At 52.7% G+C, this 21,354-nt stretch overlaps 2 protein-coding genes across 4 annotated transcripts in view; one reads left to right on the top strand and one right to left on the bottom strand.

Annotated features, from left to right (window-relative positions):
• C1qtnf1 (C1q and TNF related 1) overlaps positions 1-6,618 on the bottom strand; it is a 26,786-nt gene extending 20,168 nt beyond the window's left edge. The window contains exon 1 of the mRNA XM_074044979.1: positions 6,595-6,618. The gene's annotated coding sequence lies outside the window, so the exon portion shown is untranslated. The remainder of the gene's footprint in view (positions 1-6,594) is intronic.
• Cant1 (calcium activated nucleotidase 1) lies at positions 6,362-20,738 on the top strand. 3 transcript variants are annotated; one of them, XM_020158098.2, is made up of 4 exons: positions 6,362-6,477; positions 15,324-15,976; positions 17,707-17,910; positions 18,771-20,738. In XM_020158098.2, the coding sequence occupies exons 2-4, from the start codon at positions 15,346-15,348 to the stop codon at positions 19,139-19,141; spliced, it is 1,206 nt and encodes a 401-aa protein (XP_020013687.1). In that variant the 5' UTR covers positions 6,362-6,477; positions 15,324-15,345; the 3' UTR covers positions 19,142-20,738. The 3 variants fall into 3 exon arrangements, with proteins under 3 accessions (XP_020013687.1, XP_020013688.1, XP_073901078.1); XM_074044977.1 differs by lacking the exon at positions 6,362-6,477 and adding an exon at positions 10,273-10,473; XM_020158099.2 differs by lacking the exon at positions 17,707-17,910.
• The last annotated feature ends 616 nt before the right edge of the window (positions 20,739-21,354 follow it).

Genomic DNA, 21,354 nt, shown 5'->3' on the forward strand with positions numbered 1-21,354 from the left:
GGGACATGAACTGCTCTGAGGTACCAGTGTTCCTTAATTTTTGCTTCTTCCGGAGCCCTGTTCTCTGGTTCCCTGTGCCTGGCCTCGATGCTATACCTGTTGTTTTTTTGGCTGTCACTCCTTGAAGGTACCTCTCTCTCTCTCTCTCTCTCTCTCCCTCCCTCCTCCTCCTCCTTCCCTCCCTCCCTCCCTCCTCCTCCTCTTCTCTCCCTCCCTCCCACCTCCACTCCTCCACTCTCGCCCATCTGGATGGGAGATATAAAAACAGGGATGCTGGTTTTAGATGTTACAGGCAAAACAAAAGGACCACACTTTGCTGTTCTTTACCTTGGAATTTTCTCCCCCTGGGCTACACACCAACTTCTGCAAGGGCTAAGAGAAGCAAAGAAGGGGAGCAGGGTGCATGCATGATGCCCACCAGGCACACTGTTTTGCCCCAAGGCTGGGCACAGGTCAGCATCTGAGAAGAGTCAGAATGGGCTCGAGCCAGGAGGAGAAGGGGGTGAAAGAAGCAGCCTGTGAGTTCCCAATGGCCACACCAGACACCCTGAAACCAAGTGCCAAGTCCTATGAAGAGGGAGAGATACTTCTGAGTCCTCCAGCTCCCAGGGACACTTAAGGACACTTAGCAAGATTAAGTAAACTTGTCACCCTTAGAGCTATCACCCCCACTGCGCCAGTAGACACGAGGATTGCTCGAGTTTGTGTTGAGGCTTGGCAAAACTCACATCCTTGGTTGCCTATCAATACAGGAAAACCCAGAGATAAGCTCCTCTTCATTCCAGTAAGTAATACGAGGGAGCTCCCCGCCCAGCTCATGGGCTGACCTCCCCTCTGCCTTCACAGCAGAGCAAAAGGGCCAGATAGGTGACATCACACACGGTCCCAGTGAGGTGGTGTCCAGACAGTAGAACCTTGGAACTCTTGTGAGCAGGGAACTCCCAAAACACAACAGGGAAGCTCCTCAATGTTCCACCCAGGAGCCTTCACTTGGCAGAAGACCTAGACCAAGACCACAGTTCACAGTGCCCGAAAGAGAAAAAGAGGCAGGAGTCGGAAGATCTGTTCTTTCTCCTTCCCCTATTCAAGACGGCTTCGATGCTGAAGTGAAAGACAGCTACCTTTAACATATTTCGAGAGGCAAACTCAGAGGTCCGATATAGTGCAAAGCTCTAGCAATACACAAGTGATGGATGGTTCTCTGCATCTGGCTCATACAAGCAGGACGCTTTGAGTCCTACCTCTGTGTCTTTTCTCACCCAGCCTGGGACACTAGTGAAACTCCAGGGGCTCAGTTTCTTCATCTATAGAACACAGACAGAGCTGGGCACTGGTGACTCACGCCTGTCATCCTAGCTACTCAGGAGGCAGAGATCAGGAGGATTAAAGTTCTAAGTTTGCCCCAGGCAAATAGTTTTTGGGACCTTATCTCCAAAAAAAACCCATCACACACACACAAAAAAAAATTGCTGCAGAGTGGCTCAAGTGGTAAGAACGCCTGGCTAGCAAGAATGAGCCCCTGAGTTCAAACTCCAGTGCCACCAAAAAACAAAAAATAAATAAATGAAACAGATAGCTCCAGGGTCTCTGACCTGGAACCAGCTGAGCCAGATATGTTCAGAGTCAGATCCAAGTGTCCTGGGGGTTAGGACAGCACCCTGCCCTGAACACTGGATCATTCTGCCGTAGGATAATGAAAGCCATTCATGGTCTCCCAAGAGTTCAAGTCATATTGTTCTGTCAAATTTGTTTGGGCCAAATTTTAGGGAAAAACTAAGTTTGGGGGACTTTTTATATTTGGGGGATTTTGGAGAAGCGACTATGAACCCGCACTTTCTTTCTTGCATGGAGTGCTCGAATGGTCATGATAACTATCGTTATTGTAAGTATTATCTTCTTCCTTCCCTGAACCCCCAAAGGTCCCAAGAGATTGGAAAACGGATTACTCATTTTCCTTCACACAGAAACTGGAGGGAGGGGTAATGTGATGTTAAATTCAGTGAAGGGAGCTTGGGGCTTCCTGAGATATTTGTGAGATAGAAGGCTCAGAGGCATGGGAAATTCCAAGGATTGGGAATTGAGGTTCGGTGCATCTTGTGGCGGGGGCCGGGTACCATCATAGCCCACAGTCCAAGCCAACAGGCAAATGGGCAAAGACTCACAAGGAAGGCTCCCAAAGAAAGACAGTCAGGGTTCAACAGAAGAAATAAAATGTGTCACCAAACCAGAGAGCTTGCCAGGCTCCTAAGGCCCCGTGTCATCGACTTTCACTCCTCCTTTGAAATTGTAAGTAGGAAAAGACAGAGACCCTAGCAAGCAAGGGGTGTCCTTGCAGACTACATGATCTTCTTCCATCCCTGCTGTAAGCGCCCCAAGCAACCAGAACCAGAATGTTCTCGGTGTATTAAAGACCTTCCTGTGCCAGGGCAAGAGCCATGGCAAGCAACAGCAACATAATAAAACCACAACCAAATGCAGCAGCAGTGCCTGGCGCAGAGGTCATCCACTCTGGGGCTGTGGGTCAGAAGTCAAAGCCAACCAGCAACGACCCTCCTCAAGGCCTCCCTCTTAGGATCCCAAGTGAGCTAACAAGCCAAGCCCACCCTGAATTCCCCAGGAGCTGCTCCTATATACAATTGCCTGGGCCAAACACTCAAAGCTTCCTGGATGTTCCCAAATGGTTTCCATTTCTCAAACCAGGACAGAGACTCACAGAGGGACATTTCCTGTAATCCCTGGTGGAGGGGACAGCACACTGTGTGTCCTCCTCTATTTAGCAATTCTTTCCTCCTCTCTGGGCATGTCATTGCCTCTTGCTGTCTCTGGAAAAGGCTGGATGGCCTCAGCTGGAGACCGTAAGAGTTCCTGATAAACACAGTGTGTCATTAGCGGTACCACAATTTCTCCCACTGTGCTGTAACATATTGCCGAACCAGCTATTTTGAGCCGGGCTGCCCAGCTATCCCACAAGGGCAGAGACTGGTCTTGTGAATGTTTGAATTCCACTCCTAAGGGTAGCGACAGGCAGCCTCTGATTGGTGGCCTACCGCTGCCAAGGGTGGGGGGTGGAGAGAGCCTACTTGGCAGCCAGACCCAGCTCCTGGCCTCTGGCCTGCGCTCGTGGCTCCTGGTCGGCGCCACCCGTGTTCTGGGAGCCTGGGGCAGGTGGAGCTCAGGATTGGCAGCTGCAAGGACAGGTTAGTCCACTTCTTTATGACTTCGCACCTGGGGAAACCAGGTTTCCCTCTCCAAGTTCCCTCACCAAGGAGGGCTCCCAGGGAGGAGCTACACCTGCAATTTTATCGTTATTCACATGCCTTCTGATTTTAATCGAGCCATTTAACCTCCCCGTGCCTCAGTTTCCCTATCTCTACCAGCTTCCAGATGCAGAGGCACAGGCCCAACCTGATGCAATATTTTTCTGGATAAGTAACACAAGAGCGCCCCCTGGTGGACAGTACTCCCCTAAGCACTTAATGAAATGAATAGTGACAAAGTGGACAGGAACAGATGGCAAAAGTGAAGAATGTGCGCTAGTTTATGCGGAGCCACAGAAACAAAAGGAGAGACACTCTGGGAGGAGTTGTTGGGGCTCAGAGCACAGCACCCCAGAATATGGTGCACTGGCATGATGAGTTACTTAGAACTGAAGATGGGAGGTCTGAGGCAGCCCGAGAAGAAGTCTCTCTGCTCTCCTGCCCTGCTCTCTCCCCTGGGGGGGTGGGGGCCATAGAAACTACAACCCCTCTCCTCCAAAGCCAGAACTATTACTCTAACCTTCCCCACCTGTGAAGGGAGCCAGTCATAAACAAGTTCCCTGAACTTGTCAGACAACAGACATACAACCTTCATTCCAGAAGCAGTCCTGCCCCACACCTGGGAGGGAGAACTGCCCAGCTAGACCAGGAGGACTCTGAACAGCTAGCCTTGCTGGGCTTCCCCTACTCAGCCTACTCTGGGTATCCCAGGCCCCTTTTGTCAGTCACATTTCTTTCTTATTAGTGGATATTAACTGTACTGAGGGGCTTGATTGTGGTTTTCCATACATACAAATATATACTTTGACCATATTCACCCTATTACTCTTTCTTATACCCCTTTATCCACCCCCCCCCCTTTAAACAGTGGGGGAAGATGGCTGAAGATGAGTTGCTTACTCTGCTTCTTACCACAGTGTGTCCCAAGCCAGGTAATAAATCTCTTTTCTCTGCCTCCGAAAGAAAGTAATCTTAATGGGTTTCATTAGATTTTTTGATGTACAAATAATATACTCTGATCATATTCTCCAACATTTCTCTATGGTGTTCATTCTTCATCAAATCTGAGCAGAAAAATAGTCTTCTCTGGGTCTTTTCTTCATTTCTGAAACCTCCCATGTACTGTAAAACTTCAATTCAATGAATTTATATTACTTTTCTCTTGCTATCTGTGTCTTATTACTGGAGTTTAGGCTGTGGCCCTCATGCAGGGTGAGGAAAGTTATCACACCTTTCTGCCCGTAGAGGCTGCAGTGATGTCTAAAAGGATGCAAAGAAGATGAGAATGAAAACCTAATTGTATTTGACCATGGGAGTTGCTGTTGATCTTGAGAGCAATTTCATGACATAGTCTCTCTGAGAGAGTGTTCACTCCCAGAATGCAAATGGCCTCTCGTCCAATAGCCTTTCTTCAAGGAACCTATCCTAGATAGACTTACAGGTATGTTCAAACAACAGAAGGATATTCCCTGAAGTATTGCTGAAATATAAAAGATCACAGATATCCTAAGAGGTCATAGATATGACAGGGGCCTGGCAAAACAAGTGACAATACAGCCACACAGAAGACACAGCAGTCGATTACAGAACGAAGCAGCTTTCTCCACAATGAGATGGGGCTATCTTCAAGCTGTAGTGAGCAGTGGAAAAAACCTCATTGAAAAACACTAAAGAGAACCTGAATGAATGAAAAGGCAAACATGGTCGTGGGTAGAAGGCTCCACATCATAAAAATCTTAATTCTCTACCGATGAATCTACAGATTCAAAGCAATTCTATTCAACCTCACAAAATATCCATAGTGGATGGTTAGGGGGAATATGTCCTACAACACATAAAGGCTTGTGAAGAAATGGTAAGGAAGCAGTGTTGGGGCAGGTAATAAAAAACACATCGATACAATAGCCCCCAAACGGACCAATGTATATGTGGGTAACTTCATTATCTCAAAGCTGGTGTTATGTGCGTATCAATTGGGAAAGGGTGGAGTCTTTCTTAAAAACAGCATCCACAGAAGAATAAGAAATGGTCAAAAAAATATAAGATACACAACTTCTCAGTAATCAGGTGGTGAGAAGGCATTTAATGCCACCAGGCCAGCAAAGTTAAAATGCCTGATGGTTATCTGTGCAGTAACTGCTAGCCATTGCACATAATTTTATTTCACTTTTATAAAGGTTAAAAGGCAATAACAATAAACAATATATTGCTAGAGATACACATCTATGTGCCAAAGCTACAAAGTAAAGTAAGAAAATTACCAATATAACATTCCGGATTGTGGTTGCCTCCTACAGGTAAGAGCTGGGAACGGGAAGCAGTACTGGGAATAATGTGTTACTTCCTACATTGCTTATATGATTTGAATTTGCTGCCTTTGTACAAGTGCCACTCGTCGGAGGGCTTTTGGGGGACCCGGGATGCTGAGGCACCCTCCGGCAGCGGTCTCTAGTTGGACGCTCCGGTGTCACCAGACCTTTCTGTGCAAAGGACCGGGGAGGGTGCCTCGGGATGCCTGTGCACAGTCCACCGGCTACGTAAGGGACAGGGAAGGGGTGAGTTCGAACGTCCTTCTTTGGTGGGGGTTGTGGGATGCAGTCGGCGGCAGGGAAACACCCCCACCATTCCCACTTCCTCCCAAGACACCGCAGCCTGCAGACCCTCCCTCGCCCTGGCTGGGGCTGGCTGCAAGAACTCGACTCCAGCACCTCCCGAGATGGGGCCAGGCCTCGGCTGGGGAATGACGGCCAGCGTCTCGGAGCCTCGCGATGCGAACACCTTGCGAGGACCAGTGCGGATCCCTGCAACCCTAACGCCAAGCAATATCCAGGAACAAACCCAACACCTCCTGCCACCCAGCGCGCAGGCGCAGAGCACAGACTGCCGGGAAGTGGGGCGGGGGGAGGCCCAGAACAGAGGCGGCGGGTTGGGCTGCGTGGGGCGCAGGCGCAGAGCAAAGGCCGCCGGGAGCGCGCGGCGAGGCGGGGGGGGGGGGGAGGGGGGAGGGGGGAGGGAGGGGGCCACGTGCGGTGCAGGCGCAGAGCAAAGGCCGCCGGGAGCGCGCGGCGAGGCGGGGGGGGGGGAGGGAGGGGGGCCACGTGCGGCGCAGGCGCAGAGCAGAGGCTGCCGGGAGCGCGCGGCGGGGCGGAAGTGGCAGCCCGCCCTGTCCGGCCCTGCGCAGCGAGGCCGCCCGCGGGCACCGGAGCGAGGCTCGCCGTGGGTGAGTGACGGCGCGCCCGCAGTCAGGCGCCCTCCCTCGCAGCGTCCTGGGGCCTGCCGCCGCCCCCATCCAGCCATGGCCCGCCCCCTGACCCCGGGAACTTCCTCTGGGACTGACCTGAGCCGGGACCCTGCCCCCTGGCTGGCATCCTGCGGTGGTGGACTCCTGTCCCTCTGTGTAGTGTGGGATATCATCCCCTCTCCGACTTGCAGGACACCCCCCTCTTCTGGCTAGTGTGCAATGCCCTCCTCCTCAGACTGGTGTGTGATCGCTAACCCATCTGACTCCTGTGGTCCACTTGCCCTTGTGGACAACCACTTCCCACCTCAATCCCTCGGACTCCAGATACCCCGGCTCTGGCCTGTGCAGGGCCTCTCCAGACTGATGAGGAAAGCCTCCCTTCCCCGGCTGGCCCTTGGTCACACCTGTAACGGACAGACCTTCCCACCCCGTCCCCACCTGTAGCCACCCGCCTTCTTGCTCCATCCCAGTCCTTGCTGTCCTTGCCACATCCAAGATTGACACTTCCTCTGGGCAGCGCAGCTCACTCTTCACTTTCTTGCACGCAGATTATCCACCATCCCACCCTGCCCCCATCAGGTCTGGATTCTCCCATCTCTGGGGACTGGCACCCCCTCATGCGTCCTGTTGCTTGGTGCCTTTGCTTCTCCTTCTGACAATAGCCTCCCCGCCAGATCACTCTGTCCTTTTCCAGCAAACCATCTCTCTATCAAGCATTCTTCTCCCTTAGCGATCTCAAGAACTACAGACTTTTAGTACACCAGCTCCATTTTTCAATCCTGTCTCTTGACATCTTTTCCTAATACATTTTGAACAAAGCATAGGCTTGGGAACCTGAGTCTGTTGGTGTCATTGAGACCTGATTGGCCAAAATTTGAAAGAAACTGCTAGGTCTCAGAAGAATCTGTGATAGGGAGCATGTGGTGTAGTCCTGCAGGAGCTGAGTTGGCAGCCCCTCCTCCCTGTCTCTGTCCCTCTGTGGAGCTTGACTGAGGACCATCCTCTTGGGCTGGGCTGCAGCCCTTCCCCAGGCCTCTTGACACAGCAATCCAGCTGGAGCCTGTGAACATGGTGGGCCCTCCCTGCTGGCCTCGATGAATATTTTATGTGTGCCTGAGTGTCCCACGGAAGGCATGTTGGAGGAGCCAGTGTTCTCCTCTCTGGATGAGGCAGGGGTTTCCTGTCGCAGACATCCCAGAGCAATTTCAGGTGAAGCATAGGTTTGTCCAACACTGTCATAAGACCACTGCAGTGATCTGAGGACAGAATTCTGGGTCTTCTCTCGTTCTCTTTCTTGTCCAAATTGACCTGATCACAAAAGATGGTATGTCCCAGGACAGTAGAGGAAATCATCTTGCAACTGACTGGTATCGCTTGGTGTGACCAGATTGTCCCTTGACACCTTCTGTTAGTCAGAAGTCTCCTTTCTTCCCTCTACAGCTCTGGCTGTATTTTCACAGCCCATGGCAACTCTGTTGGTTTAAGCTGTTGGTACTTGAGAACGTTCTCACTAGCCTATGCAACAGCACAACTGATCTGCCCTGCCTGCCCCAGCACAGGGGTCAGGAGCAGAGAGGGCATGCAGTGGTGCTTGCTCTGGCCAAGTTTTCATCTTGTCATTGGGTGTGACTCTGGAGGCAAGTGTATGTACTTGTGAGCAGCAGCATGGCAGTCCTCACAGTGGCTGTGCAGAGTAGGTGTGCAAATGCTCTAGTGTTTGCTTTCCAGATAGAAGAATTGGGATCTCAGACTGTGGCCCAGAGTCCTGAAGTGGGTCAGTGTGATAATCAGGAAGTCCTTTCTTCTGTTTGTGGAATGGTCCAAGGATGCTGGGGTGGGGGGGAAGCAACAATGTTGTTCTTTTCCCTTTAGCATACTCTGGGCTGCTGAGATTTCCTGGAAATCTTGTATTAAATGTCAACATTAAGGGAATTAAAAACGTTTATATTGATTTTTAATAAGCTTTATGTTGATTTTTCTTTTCATTAAGTCAAGATGATTGGTTATCTCCTGATAATAGAAAAACCTATTGAGGAAGATGCTCAGTGTCCTTTGTTGGTGGCCATTTCTTTTGACTCTTTGTTCCTCTGTAATAGTCCTGTGGGTAGTGGAACTTCTGGTCTCTAGGCAGAGCACTGCTTCATCTGTGGTCATCTGGGGCAGGTGCCAGGAGAAGTGAGCAGGAAGCTAGTGCCGGCTCCAGACAGGGCAATGTAATGGAGTTGTGATGATGTGAGGTGAGTGTGAGGCTGGGACTCTTCAGAATGGCTCATAGGGCCTTGCTGCCTGCATGTCTCCAGAGCCATGATTTATGCTGAGGGTGCAGTGCATGTTCTAGAAGTGAGCCCAGATCTGGGTGGGTGGAGGATTGTCCCATGCTGTATTTTCAGGCACTCTGGAGAAGTGTTTGGGATGTTGCTTTCAACTGGGAGGGTAGCTCTTTTGCTAGAATTCCTCCCAAAATAACATTGTGATACAAATTAAGCAGATACAGCCTTATTGTGATGTAACATGCCAACTAGAGGGTTCTGAAGCTGATTGTCCACCCCATAAAAAAGGCATAGCGTGAAGGGTGATGGCCCCCAAGATGGCCTTCCCAACCCCCGATCTGTGAATATGTCACATTGCACTGCAAAGGGGAATTCAGATTGCGAATATCTGACCTGAAAACAGGGAGATTATCCCACTTTTCCCCCATGGGCCTGACGTGATCTAAGGGTCCTTAAGAGTGAAAGAGGGACTCAGGAGAGCAAGAGGGAAAGGATGGCAGAAAGGTACCAGGAGATGCCACATTGATGGTTTTGAAGGAGCTGCAAGGCAAGGATCCTGAGCAGCCTCTGGAAGCTGGAAGAGGCCAGGAAGTGGATTGTCCCCAGGAGACCAGGAGTGGATTGTAGCCCAGTTGAGAGACCATGTCAGACCTCTTCCGGATGTGAAATAGTAGTTTGTGGTGTCTAAGCTGTTGGGTCTGCAGCAATTAGTTACTAAATGCCCATGCTTTGATTTAAAAAACAAAACCAGGCTGAAAAATAAATTACCCTGAACTGTATTTAAGTTGACTCAGGAAACAGTTGTGAGTGCCTGTTGTGCCTGGAGGGGGTGCAAAAGTCATAAAGGTCCTGAGCCACCAATGGCCTTTGAGAAGGATGCCATGTGGGCTTAGAGGGGGCCTCTAACTCCTAACACACACCTTTCCTCATCTGCTTGTGCTGCTCCGATTTTTTTTTTTTTTTGCCAGTACTGGGGTTTGAACCCAGGGCCTCACACTTACTAGGCAAGCACTTTGCTAGTTGAGCTGCATCCCTAGCCATTTTGGTTTTATTTTGAAACAGGCTCTCACTAACTTTGCCGGGGTTGGCTTTGAACTCTTGATCCTCCTGCCTCTGCCTCCTGAGTAGCTGGGATTACAATCCCAGATTTCAAATGGGATTTTCAAACATAAAACAAGGAGTCAGGTAACTTTTCCTAGGAGTCTTAACTGTGGTAGGCATGCAGTGGTGTTCATTTCTTTGAGGCCTGCCATCCTGCATTTATTTAGAGACTGTTGTGAAGCCCCGGCTCTTTCTCTGCTTTGCTGAAGAATCTGAGCCAGTCTGCAGCCCCTACTCTTTACTGTCCAATAAGGAAGTGAGCTTTGCCAGAGAGCAAAGGGACGCTGAAGGCCTGCTTGCTATCTGGTGAGAAGGGAAGGGAGGGGAGCTGGCTCCTCTCAAGGAGCAAGGGGTGGGGAGAGAGTGGCCACTGAGAGCTGAGAATGGGCTCTCCTTGTCCCAGCCCTTCCTGCATCCTGGAAAGGAGGAGTCTGCTCTGGCAGCTGCCTTAGACCTGTTTAATCTGCCACCTGTCACATACCACTCCTGAAAAATAGGAGCGAGCCGGAAATCAAGAGTGCTTTGGTTGTGGTCGTGTGTTTCACTGCTGCTCCTTCTGCTCAGCCTATGCGTAGTCTGGTGTGGACCTGGGATGCCAATGGAGGTAGGCACCTTCTGCCCATGCTGTTCTTGACCTTGGAGTTACTGCAGGCTCCCAGGACAGGAAGCAGTCCAGAGCGGCCTGCTGAATGCACAGAGAAAGCACCCTGCCTCCTAGCTTGCTGCTGCTCCCTTCCATCTAGAAATGTCCTTTGGAGCGGTTGGACAGGAATGTCTGTCACAGCTAGGCCTTGCTGTTTCAGGCCTGTTTAGAAAAGAAACCAGAAATGCCTGAATGCCAGTGAGCCTTTCACAACACCCGCCTTAAAAAGAGGGGTAGAAGCCCAGTGGTTCACTCTTGTAATCCTAGCTACTCAGGAGGCAGAGATCAGGAGGATTGTGGTTCAAAGCCAGCCCGGGCAAATAAAAAAACCCATCACAAGAAAAAGGCTGGTGGAGTGGCTCAAGGTGTAGGCCCTGAGTTCAAACTCGAGTACCTCAAAAACAAAAAGGGTGGAAGGAGGTCGGGACCCGGAGGCTGTAAGGTAGTTGTTCCTGGGACTTTGTACCTGGAGCAAGGCTCATAGGAGGGTGTGGTCCCCTGGGCTTCTGAGCCTGGAAGAGAACTTGTTTGCAGTCCAGCTGCCAGGTGTGCTTGCGTGGCCCAAGAGTGGTAACTTTCACAGTAGCCACTTGGCTCTCTTACTCCTGATCATCAAGTCAAACGTTATATGCAGACGTGGCTGATAAACCTCGTGACTCAAGGATGCAGACACATAAGCGTCTAATGGCTCTGAGGAGCGTAGGGAGGAGACAAGCCCACACGGGCCCCTTCTTCTGGGACGTCTTTGCCTATCTTGTCTTTCTTCTCACTGGCTTGTTTCTGTGGCTCATGGTTGGCATAGACAGATAGATAGACAGACAGACAGAAATGAAAATGCCAGCTCTTGCTGTGCAGTGGCCCCAGCATCAAGACACTACAGTCACTTTAGGTGATATACCAGCATGGGGCTGTGGAAAGCAAGTGAAAAGGCAGATGATTTGAAACTTGCTTTTCCACAAAAGCAGCTGCTAGGGTTCTAAGGAAGACTGAGGGAAGGTGTTATGGTGGTGAAGGTCATGGAAGTTGCTGGAAGCAGTCATCCTCTCCTTTAACCAAAGGTGGCTGAGTCCCAGGGTTCCTGCCTGTCTCTCAGCTCTTGGGGAGTCTGCTTGGCTGAAGCAGAGCCCCTCCCTCCGGGAGCTCTGCAGAACACCGCTACAGTATGGGGTGGCCCAAGGGACACTGTTGGGAGGGGTGCTCCTTTTCTAGGGTGCTGTAGTGAATCACCCACACTCAAAGCAACACGTTTGTTCTCTTGCACGTCTAGAGATTCAATGTCCCTGAATTCTTGAATATCAGTGCCACTGAGCCAAAGTCAGCATGTCACAGAACTCTTTCTGAAGGCTCTGGGGCAGACTCTACCCTTGGTCTCCAGCTTCTGGGGTTAAGACAGAGCCTTTTTCCTCTACTTCACCTTTATAAAAAGACACCTGTGATTGCACTTAGGGCCCAGCTGAACAGACTCGCCATCAAGGTCCTTAGTCATACCTGCAAAGTCTGCATTGCCGTGGGAGGTCACATGCCCAGGTTTCTCAGAAATCTTCCTCCCAGAGACTTTCTGGGAGAGAGAGCAGTCACAGGGCGGAGGGGTGGGAACAGCAGAAGAATGACTGTCAGTGCATTTCCAGGGAGTTCTAGGCAGCTCCATGTGCTCAGAGGAGCTGAGCATCCAAGATGGAGGTCTAGAGGCTAGACACGGAATCTGGAATTACAGATAATCCAGGATCATGCAGGAGCAACTGGGAGGTCAGGCTGGAAAGCTAAGTGAGGCCTTCTTTGCAGGCTGTGACATGTGAGGGGTTGGTAGGTACAAAGGAGAGCAGACAGGCCCTGGGCCAAGTCTTCTCTCCTCAGTGTCTGACCTGGCCATTGGCATGGCTCTGGGAAGGAAACTGAGGCTGGGAGAAGAGAGGTCTTTGTCCAAGGTCTCATAGCTGGTAAATGGCAGAGTGAAGGTTTGGACCAGAAAATCTGCATCATTAGGCCAGGACCAAGGCTATGGGGTGTGAAGAAGGGAACAGAATCCAGAGCTGGGCTAGGGAGAAACTGGTAGACCTCATGCTTGTCTGAACGTGTGGAAGGAGAGAGGTGCAGTCCCTCCATGTTGGCTTTGGAGGACCGGGTAGGCCCTTGGCCAGGAAGGAGAATTCTCTCCAGGAGCCTGCTGGTGCCCACTGCCCTGCATTCAGGGGAGGAGTTAGGCTGCAAGGTTTCTCCTAGAGGTTAAACTCTGAGAGCCTATAGTTCTTGGGCAGTGCTGAGCAAGGCAGGCCATACGAGCTTGTAGGCTGAGGGAAGGGAGCAGCCCTGGGCCTGCTGAGAGGCCCCTAATCCAGGAGGGACAGAGCCCAAAGAGGCAGAGAGCACCAGCATGTGTGGAGTTGCTGGAGGCGGGTGGAGAAGGGTGTGGGTGTTGTTGTTCTCAAGATGGTGAGCTGGGGTGAGGAGGGACAAAGATGTCAGGGGCTTGGGAGGCTCTCCATTCCCTTACTGGTCCACAGATCTGCTCTCGGTTCAACCACAGGCATCCCTCAGAGCAATCTGGAAAGCAGATTGCGAGTGAGGTGGAGATGTGGACATGGATGGTTGGTGCTGAGAGGAGCCTGGTCTGGCCTGCTGAGGGACTGGGCAGAGGGAGGCCCCTCCTCCTTGGACAAGGGTATGGGGCTATAAGCTGCCATGGCCTAGGCTGCTACAGGGGCCATGGGGAGCAGGTGGCAGGAGTCCTGACCTGAGCAGTGCAGGTGTACTGACTCATTGGAACACAGAGTGGGAGGCTCCATAGGCCAGCAGGGTGACACATTACAGTTGTGACACCCATCCACCAGTCAGGTGCTGTCTTCCTAGACCAGGCAGCTAGCCGAGCGTCTCGATCTTCCCAGCCTTGATCGGGGGATGTGTAATTTGCAGATGAATGTGGGGGGCCAGGGTGCTAAGGAGCTAAAGGAGCTTATTTTCCATTCCTTGGCAAATGTGTGCTGTTTGTACTAGCTGCAGGTCTATGTGGGCTCCAGGCAGAGAGTGGAAACTGCCCAAGGCCCTTGATCAATAGGCACAGCTGACTTTCTGAGGAACTCTGAGAAAACCGTGAACCAGCCATGCAAAGACTAAGGTCAGAGTGTCCTGGGCAAGGGAACAGTGAGCCCTGCCTGGGAACGAGGGCCCCTGTGGCCAGGCGACAGGAGGAGGCCATATTGATAGGCAGAGATGGTGTGGAGGGAGCAGAGCAGCTTCGGAACCATGGAAGAGGGTCAGAGTTGTCTGGAGGAGAGCGGCCACCCAACAAGGGATGGGGAGGCTGCTGGCATGATTTGTGTGAGAGATTGTTTGGAAGTGGAGAGATGTGGTTTCTAAATATGCCTGTGGGGGTGCTGTTGAGGAAGGAAAGGTGGGTATCCATTAAAGCGGTCTTGGGCTCTCTGTGGTGGCTTATAACTTCTTGTTGAACTGTAACATTCACACAGAAAAGCACCTCGTTGGGCTTCTGTGGGAGTTTTAATGTGAGCAGCAGTATATGTGGCAGCCTCCATCACCACTGCCGTTCCTAAGGGAAGATGGGCTTGAAGGGAGGGCGACTAGGACTTTTGCTTAGAAATAGTAAGGTGTGTGCTGGAAACACCAGCGACATTTCATGTAGGAGGTGAGGGAGAGGGCAGCAGAGGTTGGTGGCTACATCCAGGACTGTAAGTCTTGGGCCTTGCCAAGGCCTTTGAAGCCCTGGGCTTGGAAAAGAAACAGGACAAGACAGAGCCTGGGCTCAGCCAGAGTAGGGGTCTCCAGCAGGAGTGGATCACACAGAGCCTTTCCCAGGTGCTGCCTGGCAATGAGAGCAGCCCATGCAGTCCCACGTTTGCTGTTGGTTTTCTCCAGGAGGAGGTAGTGGGCGTGCTCCAGAAGCCCAGAGGGAAGTTGTCATGCTGGTTGTAGGTGGAGGGCCCCTTGTAGGAGGGGCCAGGGCAGCAGCCAGAGCTGGGAGCAGCCTCCTGATGCCCCAGTATAGCACTGGGCAGCTGCCCTGGAGACAGACAGCTCTCCACCATGCCAGGGTCGATGCTGGCCTGGCACCTTTATGGCTGCATTGAGCTGTCATGCTCTGTGCCTGTGAGTAGGGAGCTGACCATGGAGCCATGAAGTATGGCCCAGGGGGGCCCAGGAACCAAGCCCAACCCCAAAGTGAGCCCAGAGGCCTTTGGAGCAGATACTCAGGTGTGCTGGACTCCAGGCAGCAAGAGTGGCTGTGACTCTGGCCCTGCAGTGCCTTGCATTAATAGGAAGTGCCAAGGGACAGGTGCTGCCAACAACAACAGCAAAAACCTGAGGAAAGATCCACTATATATTTAAATATTACAGGGACCTAACCCAGAAATGAGATCTTACCTAAGGAGCCTTCATCCTCTCTGTGCAAGGCCAAGGCAGGAATGAGCAAACTGCTATTGTGCAATGTGGGGCCCGTGACCTTGGAGCAGGGCAGCTGGGGAAGGCCTGGATGAGGTGACATTTGAGTGTAGTACAGATCTGTACCTTCTCTGTTGTCTCCCCACACCTGCCTGGCGTCTCCCTTAGCCTGCACAGCCCAACCCCGCACAGACCTCCTCCTGTTGCTCAGCTTCTGTCTTGCCAGCTAGGCCAGGGAGGGTGTGGTTTTCTTCAGAAGGACTTCACATGCACTTTGCTGGAGACAAGGTTTCACCCAGCCTTGGACCTGGTGGAGTTGTGTTCCCTCTGGAGAAGACTGACTTCAGCCCATGTAGTTGAGGAGCTTGACATGCTTCACAGCCCAATGACCACTTTCCTCTCTCCCTGGGCTGCAGGTCACACCCAACGTGCGGTCTGATGCCCGTCCGGCCCTCTGACCACCTGGAATGGAATGAGCCTATGAACTCCCTCCGGATAAGTGTGGGAGGACTTCCTGTGCTGGCATCCATGACCAAGGCTGCAGATCCCCGCTTCCGCCCCCGCTGGAGGGTGATCCTAACGTCCTTTGTGGGCGCTGCCCTCCTCTGGCTGCTCTACTCTCACCGCCCAGCCCCAGGCAGGTCTTCCACCCACAATGCACACAACTGGAGGCTCGGCCAGGCACCTGCTGCCCGCTACAATGACACCTATCCCCTGTCGGCCCCCCAGAGGACGCCAGGCGGGATTCGGTATCGAATCGCAGTCATTGCTGACCTGGACACAGAGTCCAGGGCCCAGAAGGAAAATACCTGGTTCAGTTACCTGAAGAAGGGCTATCTGACCCTGTCGGACAGTGGGGACAAGGTATCTGTGGAGTGGGACAGTGACCACGGGATCCTGGAGTCCCACCTGGCAGAAAAGGGGAGGGGCATGGAGCTCTCTGACCTGATCGTGTTTAATGGGAAGTTGTATTCCGTGGATGACCGGACGGGGGTCATCTACCAGATCCAAGGCACCAAGGCTGTGCCCTGGGTGATCCTGTCTGATGGTGACGGAACCGAGGAGAAGGGTAAGTGGAGCCGCAGTCTGTGGCTGAGCTTTCTTCAGGTGCTGGGTGCTCTGGGGCTGGCTGTTTGTGGTTTGGTCTGCAGTTGGAAAGTAACCTGGTAAAATTCTGCGTGCCCAGAAGGTGGGGACATCCCTTTTGCTCTGAGCCACACCCCTAACCCTGAGGAAAATCACTTCTCGGTTCCATGTGGTCACTAGAGGCCTGTCAGAGAGTGGGGAAACCCTTCCAGGATGAACTTTAGAGCTGCGTCCCTGTCGCTCTGACTCCCTCCAGGACCATGTCCTTGTGTATTCAGAGGTGTCTTTGGATCTGTGACCCCTCACCTGGAAAGCTGGGGTGGCCTGTGTGAGTTTGAACCGAGACCCTAACCTTGGTTTATGGAACTGCAGGTGAGCTGTGTGAGTTGGGAGCAGTTGCTACTGAGGGAGTGGAGCCTGACTTTTGCTCCAGTGCTTTCCAGAAAGGAGTTACTGCTTCCACAAGGCAGGGGACAGAGCCACCAGAGTGGAGCCACAGTGTCAGAGGCAGGAAAGAGGAAGGAGGCCTAAGAACATTGACAGAAGAACTGAAAATCCGTATGTGTGAGCTCTCTGTGATCTGCCCTTCTACAAAGCTCAGCACTGCAGGATCTCCCAGGTTGAAGGAGAAATTGCACTAAGTCACTGGGCCCCACTTTACAAATGGCGCAGTCTGCCAGGCCCTCTCCTGGTTGTAAAATCCCCAGTGTTTGCCTGAGGCTGGGGAGTTGGCAGAGACCATGTCGGTCCTCTATTTCCTGCCTCACCTCCCTCAGGGTTTAGGTTACTGTTGTGTGGGTCTGTAAGGGGGGAGAAAGTGGATAATGGGGTCTTTGGGGCTGGCTTGTGGCTGCTTATCCAGAGGGCCCAAAGTCTCAGAAAATGGGATTTCATATCATGGAAGTGACTCAGACAACTCAAGGTCACTGGAACTGCAGGAACTGCAGTCCCTCCAAAGCCACCTGGGGGAAGCCTCCAAGGCTGCTGTCCTATGCAAGAGGAATAGCCTCAAAGAGATTGCAAGAGATTCAGCTTGGAGATCAAGCCTAGTGGCACCCCTGGTGGGGAGGGACTGGAGGAATATGCCTGAAGAACAAAGGCTCCCTCCAGCTTAACAGTGCTGCAGTCAGCAAAGTGTGTTCACATTAAATAGGGCAGTTGAGGAAGAACAAATTGAGCTCCTAAATAAATTCATCCAGAAGACAGCACCCCAATCCCACGCCTTCTAGTGACTTCCACCACTAGCATTCTGTTAACCCACAGTGCAGTGGTGGGCATAGCCCAAGATGGCAGACACCTGTGGCCCACCTGCAGAGCATTTTCACACTCACACTTGGGTGGTAGTGGGGAGTGATCTGGGACTGGAGTGGGAGTTGTCATAGGAGACCTAGGAGAGTAGTCAGCAACTTTTAGGAAGGTGGAGGGAGCAGTGTAAGAGGACTTGGAATTGGTGTAACAGGTCCTGTGAGTTGCAGAGGAGGCTTGGCTTCTTGGAGGTAGGGGGAGAAGAGGAAGAAGTGGAAAGGAGGTAGGTGCCTACTCTGAAGGTCCCAGCCCTGGGGCTCTGCACAGGTTCCTGCCTCTGCCTCTTACCCTTGCCTCCGGGGAAGGCTCAAGGCTGTGACTTTTTATCTGAGTCAGCCAGACTACCAGGGTTCCCTGGCCAAGGCCGGCCATGGTGTCTCAGGGATGCCCCTCCTCTCATCGCCCCAGGCTTCAAAGCCGAGTGGCTGGCCGTGAAGGACGAGCACCTATATGTGGGCGGCCTGGGCAAGGAGTGGACCACCACGACGGGGGAGGTGATGAGCGAGAACCCGGAGTGGGTGAAGGTCGTGGGCCACAAGGGCAGCGTGGACCACGAGAACTGGGTGTCCAGCTACAATGCTCTGAGGGCCGCCGCCGGAATCCAGCCACCAGGTAAGGAGCTGTGTGGGTGTCCGGCTGGCGTCTGTCACTGTGAATGTGCTGCAGCTGGTACCTTGCTCCACCTTGATTATTCGGCTGTGTCTGATGGCTGTTCCCTTTAGGCCAGCAGGTTCTAGGGCAAATGAGCCATTTTCTCATTTGTCCCTCACTGACCTAACAGATCACCTTTGGCCACCACAGGCTATCGCCCCACCCATCCACACAGAAGTGGTTCTGGCTTGGGGGACCCCCATCTCCATTCCCAGGTGGTCAAGGGCCTTGTCCTTCCCATGTGCAGTAGGGGAGGCTGACAGCGCCTTGCCAGCCTTCCTTCCCTTTCAGAGGGTGTCATGACTGTGTCTGCAGGAGGGCTAAAGTCAGGTGGAAGGAGAAGTGGCCAAGCAGGGAGCTTGTTCCTGAAGGTGTGCCTCTGTCTGGAAGCTGGGAGGAGCTCTGCTTCCTTCAGCTCAAGGCTGCCCTCTCTTCCTTATCTTCCCATAAGGAAGACTTGCTTCTTTATTTCATCCTTTCTCTGTACTCTTGTCCTTTTCTATGCTCACGATTAACACGGGAGAAGAAAGTAAAGAGAACTGGTGAAGGCTTACAGGCCCCTCTGGAGACAGCTGGCAGGGGCAGGGGCAGTGCAGACGCGGTGTGGTGCTCCCCATTCCTCTGTGCATGCCATGCGAGGCTTCCCTGGATAAAGGAGAGTAGCTGCAGACTGAAAACCCTTCAGGAGGTTGGGGAGCTACAGGGAGGATGGAGCCAGGCCCGGTGGTTTGTAGTCTCATGGCGTGGTACAGCTGTCATGAGCAGGGGCTGTGGCAGTTCTGTGGGATGGGTGGTAACCTGTGGCTCTGCTGTACCCCCAGGCTACCTCATCCATGAATCTGCCTGCTGGAGCGACACGCTGCAGCGCTGGTTCTTCCTGCCCCGCCGGGCCAGCCACGAGCGGTACAGTGAGAAGGAGGACGAGCACAAGGGCACCAACCTGCTCCTGAGTGCCACCCCGGACTTTGGGGACATCTCTGTCCGCCGTGTGGGGGAGCTGGTCCCCACGCACGGCTTCTCCTCCTTCAAGTTCATCCCCAATACCGACGACCAGATCATTGTGGCCCTCAAGTCCGAAGAAGACAGTGGTAAGATCGCCACCTACATCATGGCCTTCACCCTTGATGGGCGCTTCCTCCTGCCAGAGACCAGAGTTGGCAGCGTGAAGTACGAAGGTATAGAGTTCATTTAAATCCGTCCGTCCGTCCCCACATCAAGTGCGGCTTTAGCTGTGTCAGGGCTCACTTTCATAAAACACGGAGCAATGCACTTTTGTTTGCTTTAGTTTTTTATTTTTTGTAACTGAGGTTACAGAAGTTCATTCCCGGGGCACATGAAGCAGCCAGAAGTGGACATCAGCCCCTCAGCCCTGAGCCGTGGCCATGGGCCGGCCTCTCTCCACACTGCGACCTGGTGGAGGAGGTGGGTCACTGCAGGCATCCTGACGTGGGCCCTTTCTTCTTTCCATCTCGTCTCTCTTCCTTGCCTTCCCATGTGCTCTCCGTCTCCGTCATGTAACTCTTTCTGGAGCACCCATGGTGCAGAGTCCCAGCACCGTGCTCCAGCCTGGGAGCAAAGACCCGTGTGAGGTGGGCCTGCCCGTTAGGAACTCCAGGCCCCCGCCCTCTTCCTCCTTGGTGAGCCTGGCATTCCACACAGCCCTGCAGACCCTTGGAAAGTTAATGTTTACACTGCAGGGCCGGTCGCAGCGAGGGCCGAGGCAGCACCAGTGCGTTTGTTCCTGAAACCCTCCCTGCTTCCCGTGGCTGAGAACTCCGCTTCCTTCGGGAGGGTTCCAGTGCTGTGTAGCACTTGCAAGTTTTAATTACCGTTTTTTTAAGGCAATTTCATTTCTTACTGAACAGAACAACCAAATGTTCTCAGCAGTCACAGTTAAACCTTCCTGCCCTGTGCCGAGGATGTTGTAGTCAGGTAGAACGAATGGCACAGCGAGCTTCAGAGTTACAGTAAAGGACCCTCGTCCTTGGCCTGTACCTTTTCCTAGCAGCTTTCAGAAAGTGTCGTGCTCTTCTGGACTCTCACTGGTGACTTGAATGTTTCATGCCCTGACCCGAGGGCCCTGGGTCCTGACAGGCCTGCACTTGACACTTTGTCCGGGTCTGCTTAGTGCTGGAGCTTGTCCCTGTCATTTCCTGGGTTCCTCTCCACGGCCTTTCCTCACCTCTTCCCAGTGGAGGTTCAACCTCTTTTCTAAGGAAGCTCCCTGTCGTCTCTTCTCAAGGTGCCCAGGCAGAAGCAGGGGACTGGGACAGAGGTTAGGCATGACTGAAGTCCAGAAGGGACTCTCTCATCTATCTGGCACAGTCCTCCTCCCCACAGCAACCACCTGGCAACACCCCTCAGGGTAGGACAGAGGCAGCTCTGAAGGCAGGGCCTGGCTCTGTGGGCCCTCATAGACCTCTGCCACCAGGCAGGGACCCGGAAAGGTGTCCTCCTCTGCTGGGGAGTGTGGTCCTCTCCCTGTCAGACAAGCACAGGTGTGAAGACAGCTCCCAAATGTGACATTTCTCCTGCCTTTGCCCACCTCCTTGGTAAATGTCTTGGAGTTAGCTTGTGCTGTTTAAAACACAGAGAGATGAAATTAGCACAGTCAGGACTTGGGACATCATGATGGAGACTGTTCTGATGTGGTAGTGTCACACCCTCCCACCATCAGTGGCTTTCGGGTTTTAGAACAGCTGTGCTTTCCCCACTCCTGTTGTCAGCTTAATGATTGTGATGTTTCCTTCCATTGCTGTCTTGTAAACAATAAAGTGTTGGGAATGTGAGCTCTGTTTTGTCTCTTGGTGTTGGCTTTTGCAAGGGCCCGGCCTCAGGGCATCCCTGGAGGTGGCTGGTTCTGTGGGGAGCACAGGCACAGAGCAGCCACGCAGGCCAGGGGACAGGCACTCCCCCAGGCTAGCCTCCCTGGAAACTGGAGCCCTGTGCAGTGTCCAGGATGGGTTGAGCAGTGGCTGAGGCCATAGCTCAAGCTCTGTAGACTCCAGCCCTGCTCTGTCCCTTTCTTGCTATGTGGCCAGGACACATTATTTAGCTTCTATTCCATTTCCTCTCCAAAGAATGGTTGTCCCAGAGCTGCTCACCTGTGATGACAGTGAGGGAATGAGTCCACGAGAGGGGTGCTCAGCTCCCTGTTCTCTGCTGCTCTTGCAAGTGGGGTAAAGTGGTTCTGGGGGCAAGAGGTGGGGCCCAGCTGGGTATCACTGGCCTGTGATAAATACCTAAGGGTATAAAGAAGTCCCCATGCTGAAACCCTGTGGCCCTAGTGAGGGGGACTGTTACCAGCACTCGTCCCGTAATGGAGAGACCTCCCCCAAAGACTTCTTTTTCCATTCTGGGTTTTGTGAAGCTGAAAAGCAAAATGGAAGCTGAGGGCAACAGCAC

Source organism: Castor canadensis, chromosome 11 (assembly GCF_047511655.1).
Source record: "Castor canadensis chromosome 11, mCasCan1.hap1v2, whole genome shotgun sequence".
Lineage (NCBI taxonomy): Eukaryota > Metazoa > Chordata > Mammalia > Rodentia > Castoridae > Castor > Castor canadensis.

Bases quoted from the DNA above. Each gene is read 5' to 3' on its own strand.
- Cant1 (XM_020158098.2), top strand. From the start codon at position 15,346: ATGCCCGTCCGGCCCTCTGACCACCTGGAATGGAATGAGCCTATGAAC. The intron at 15,977-17,706 runs GTAAGTGGAGCC...TCATCGCCCCAG, and splicing joins TGACGGAACCGAGGAGAAGG to GCTTCAAAGCCGAGTGGCTG. The intron at 17,911-18,770 runs GTAAGGAGCTGT...CTGTACCCCCAG, and splicing joins CGCCGGAATCCAGCCACCAG to GCTACCTCATCCATGAATCT.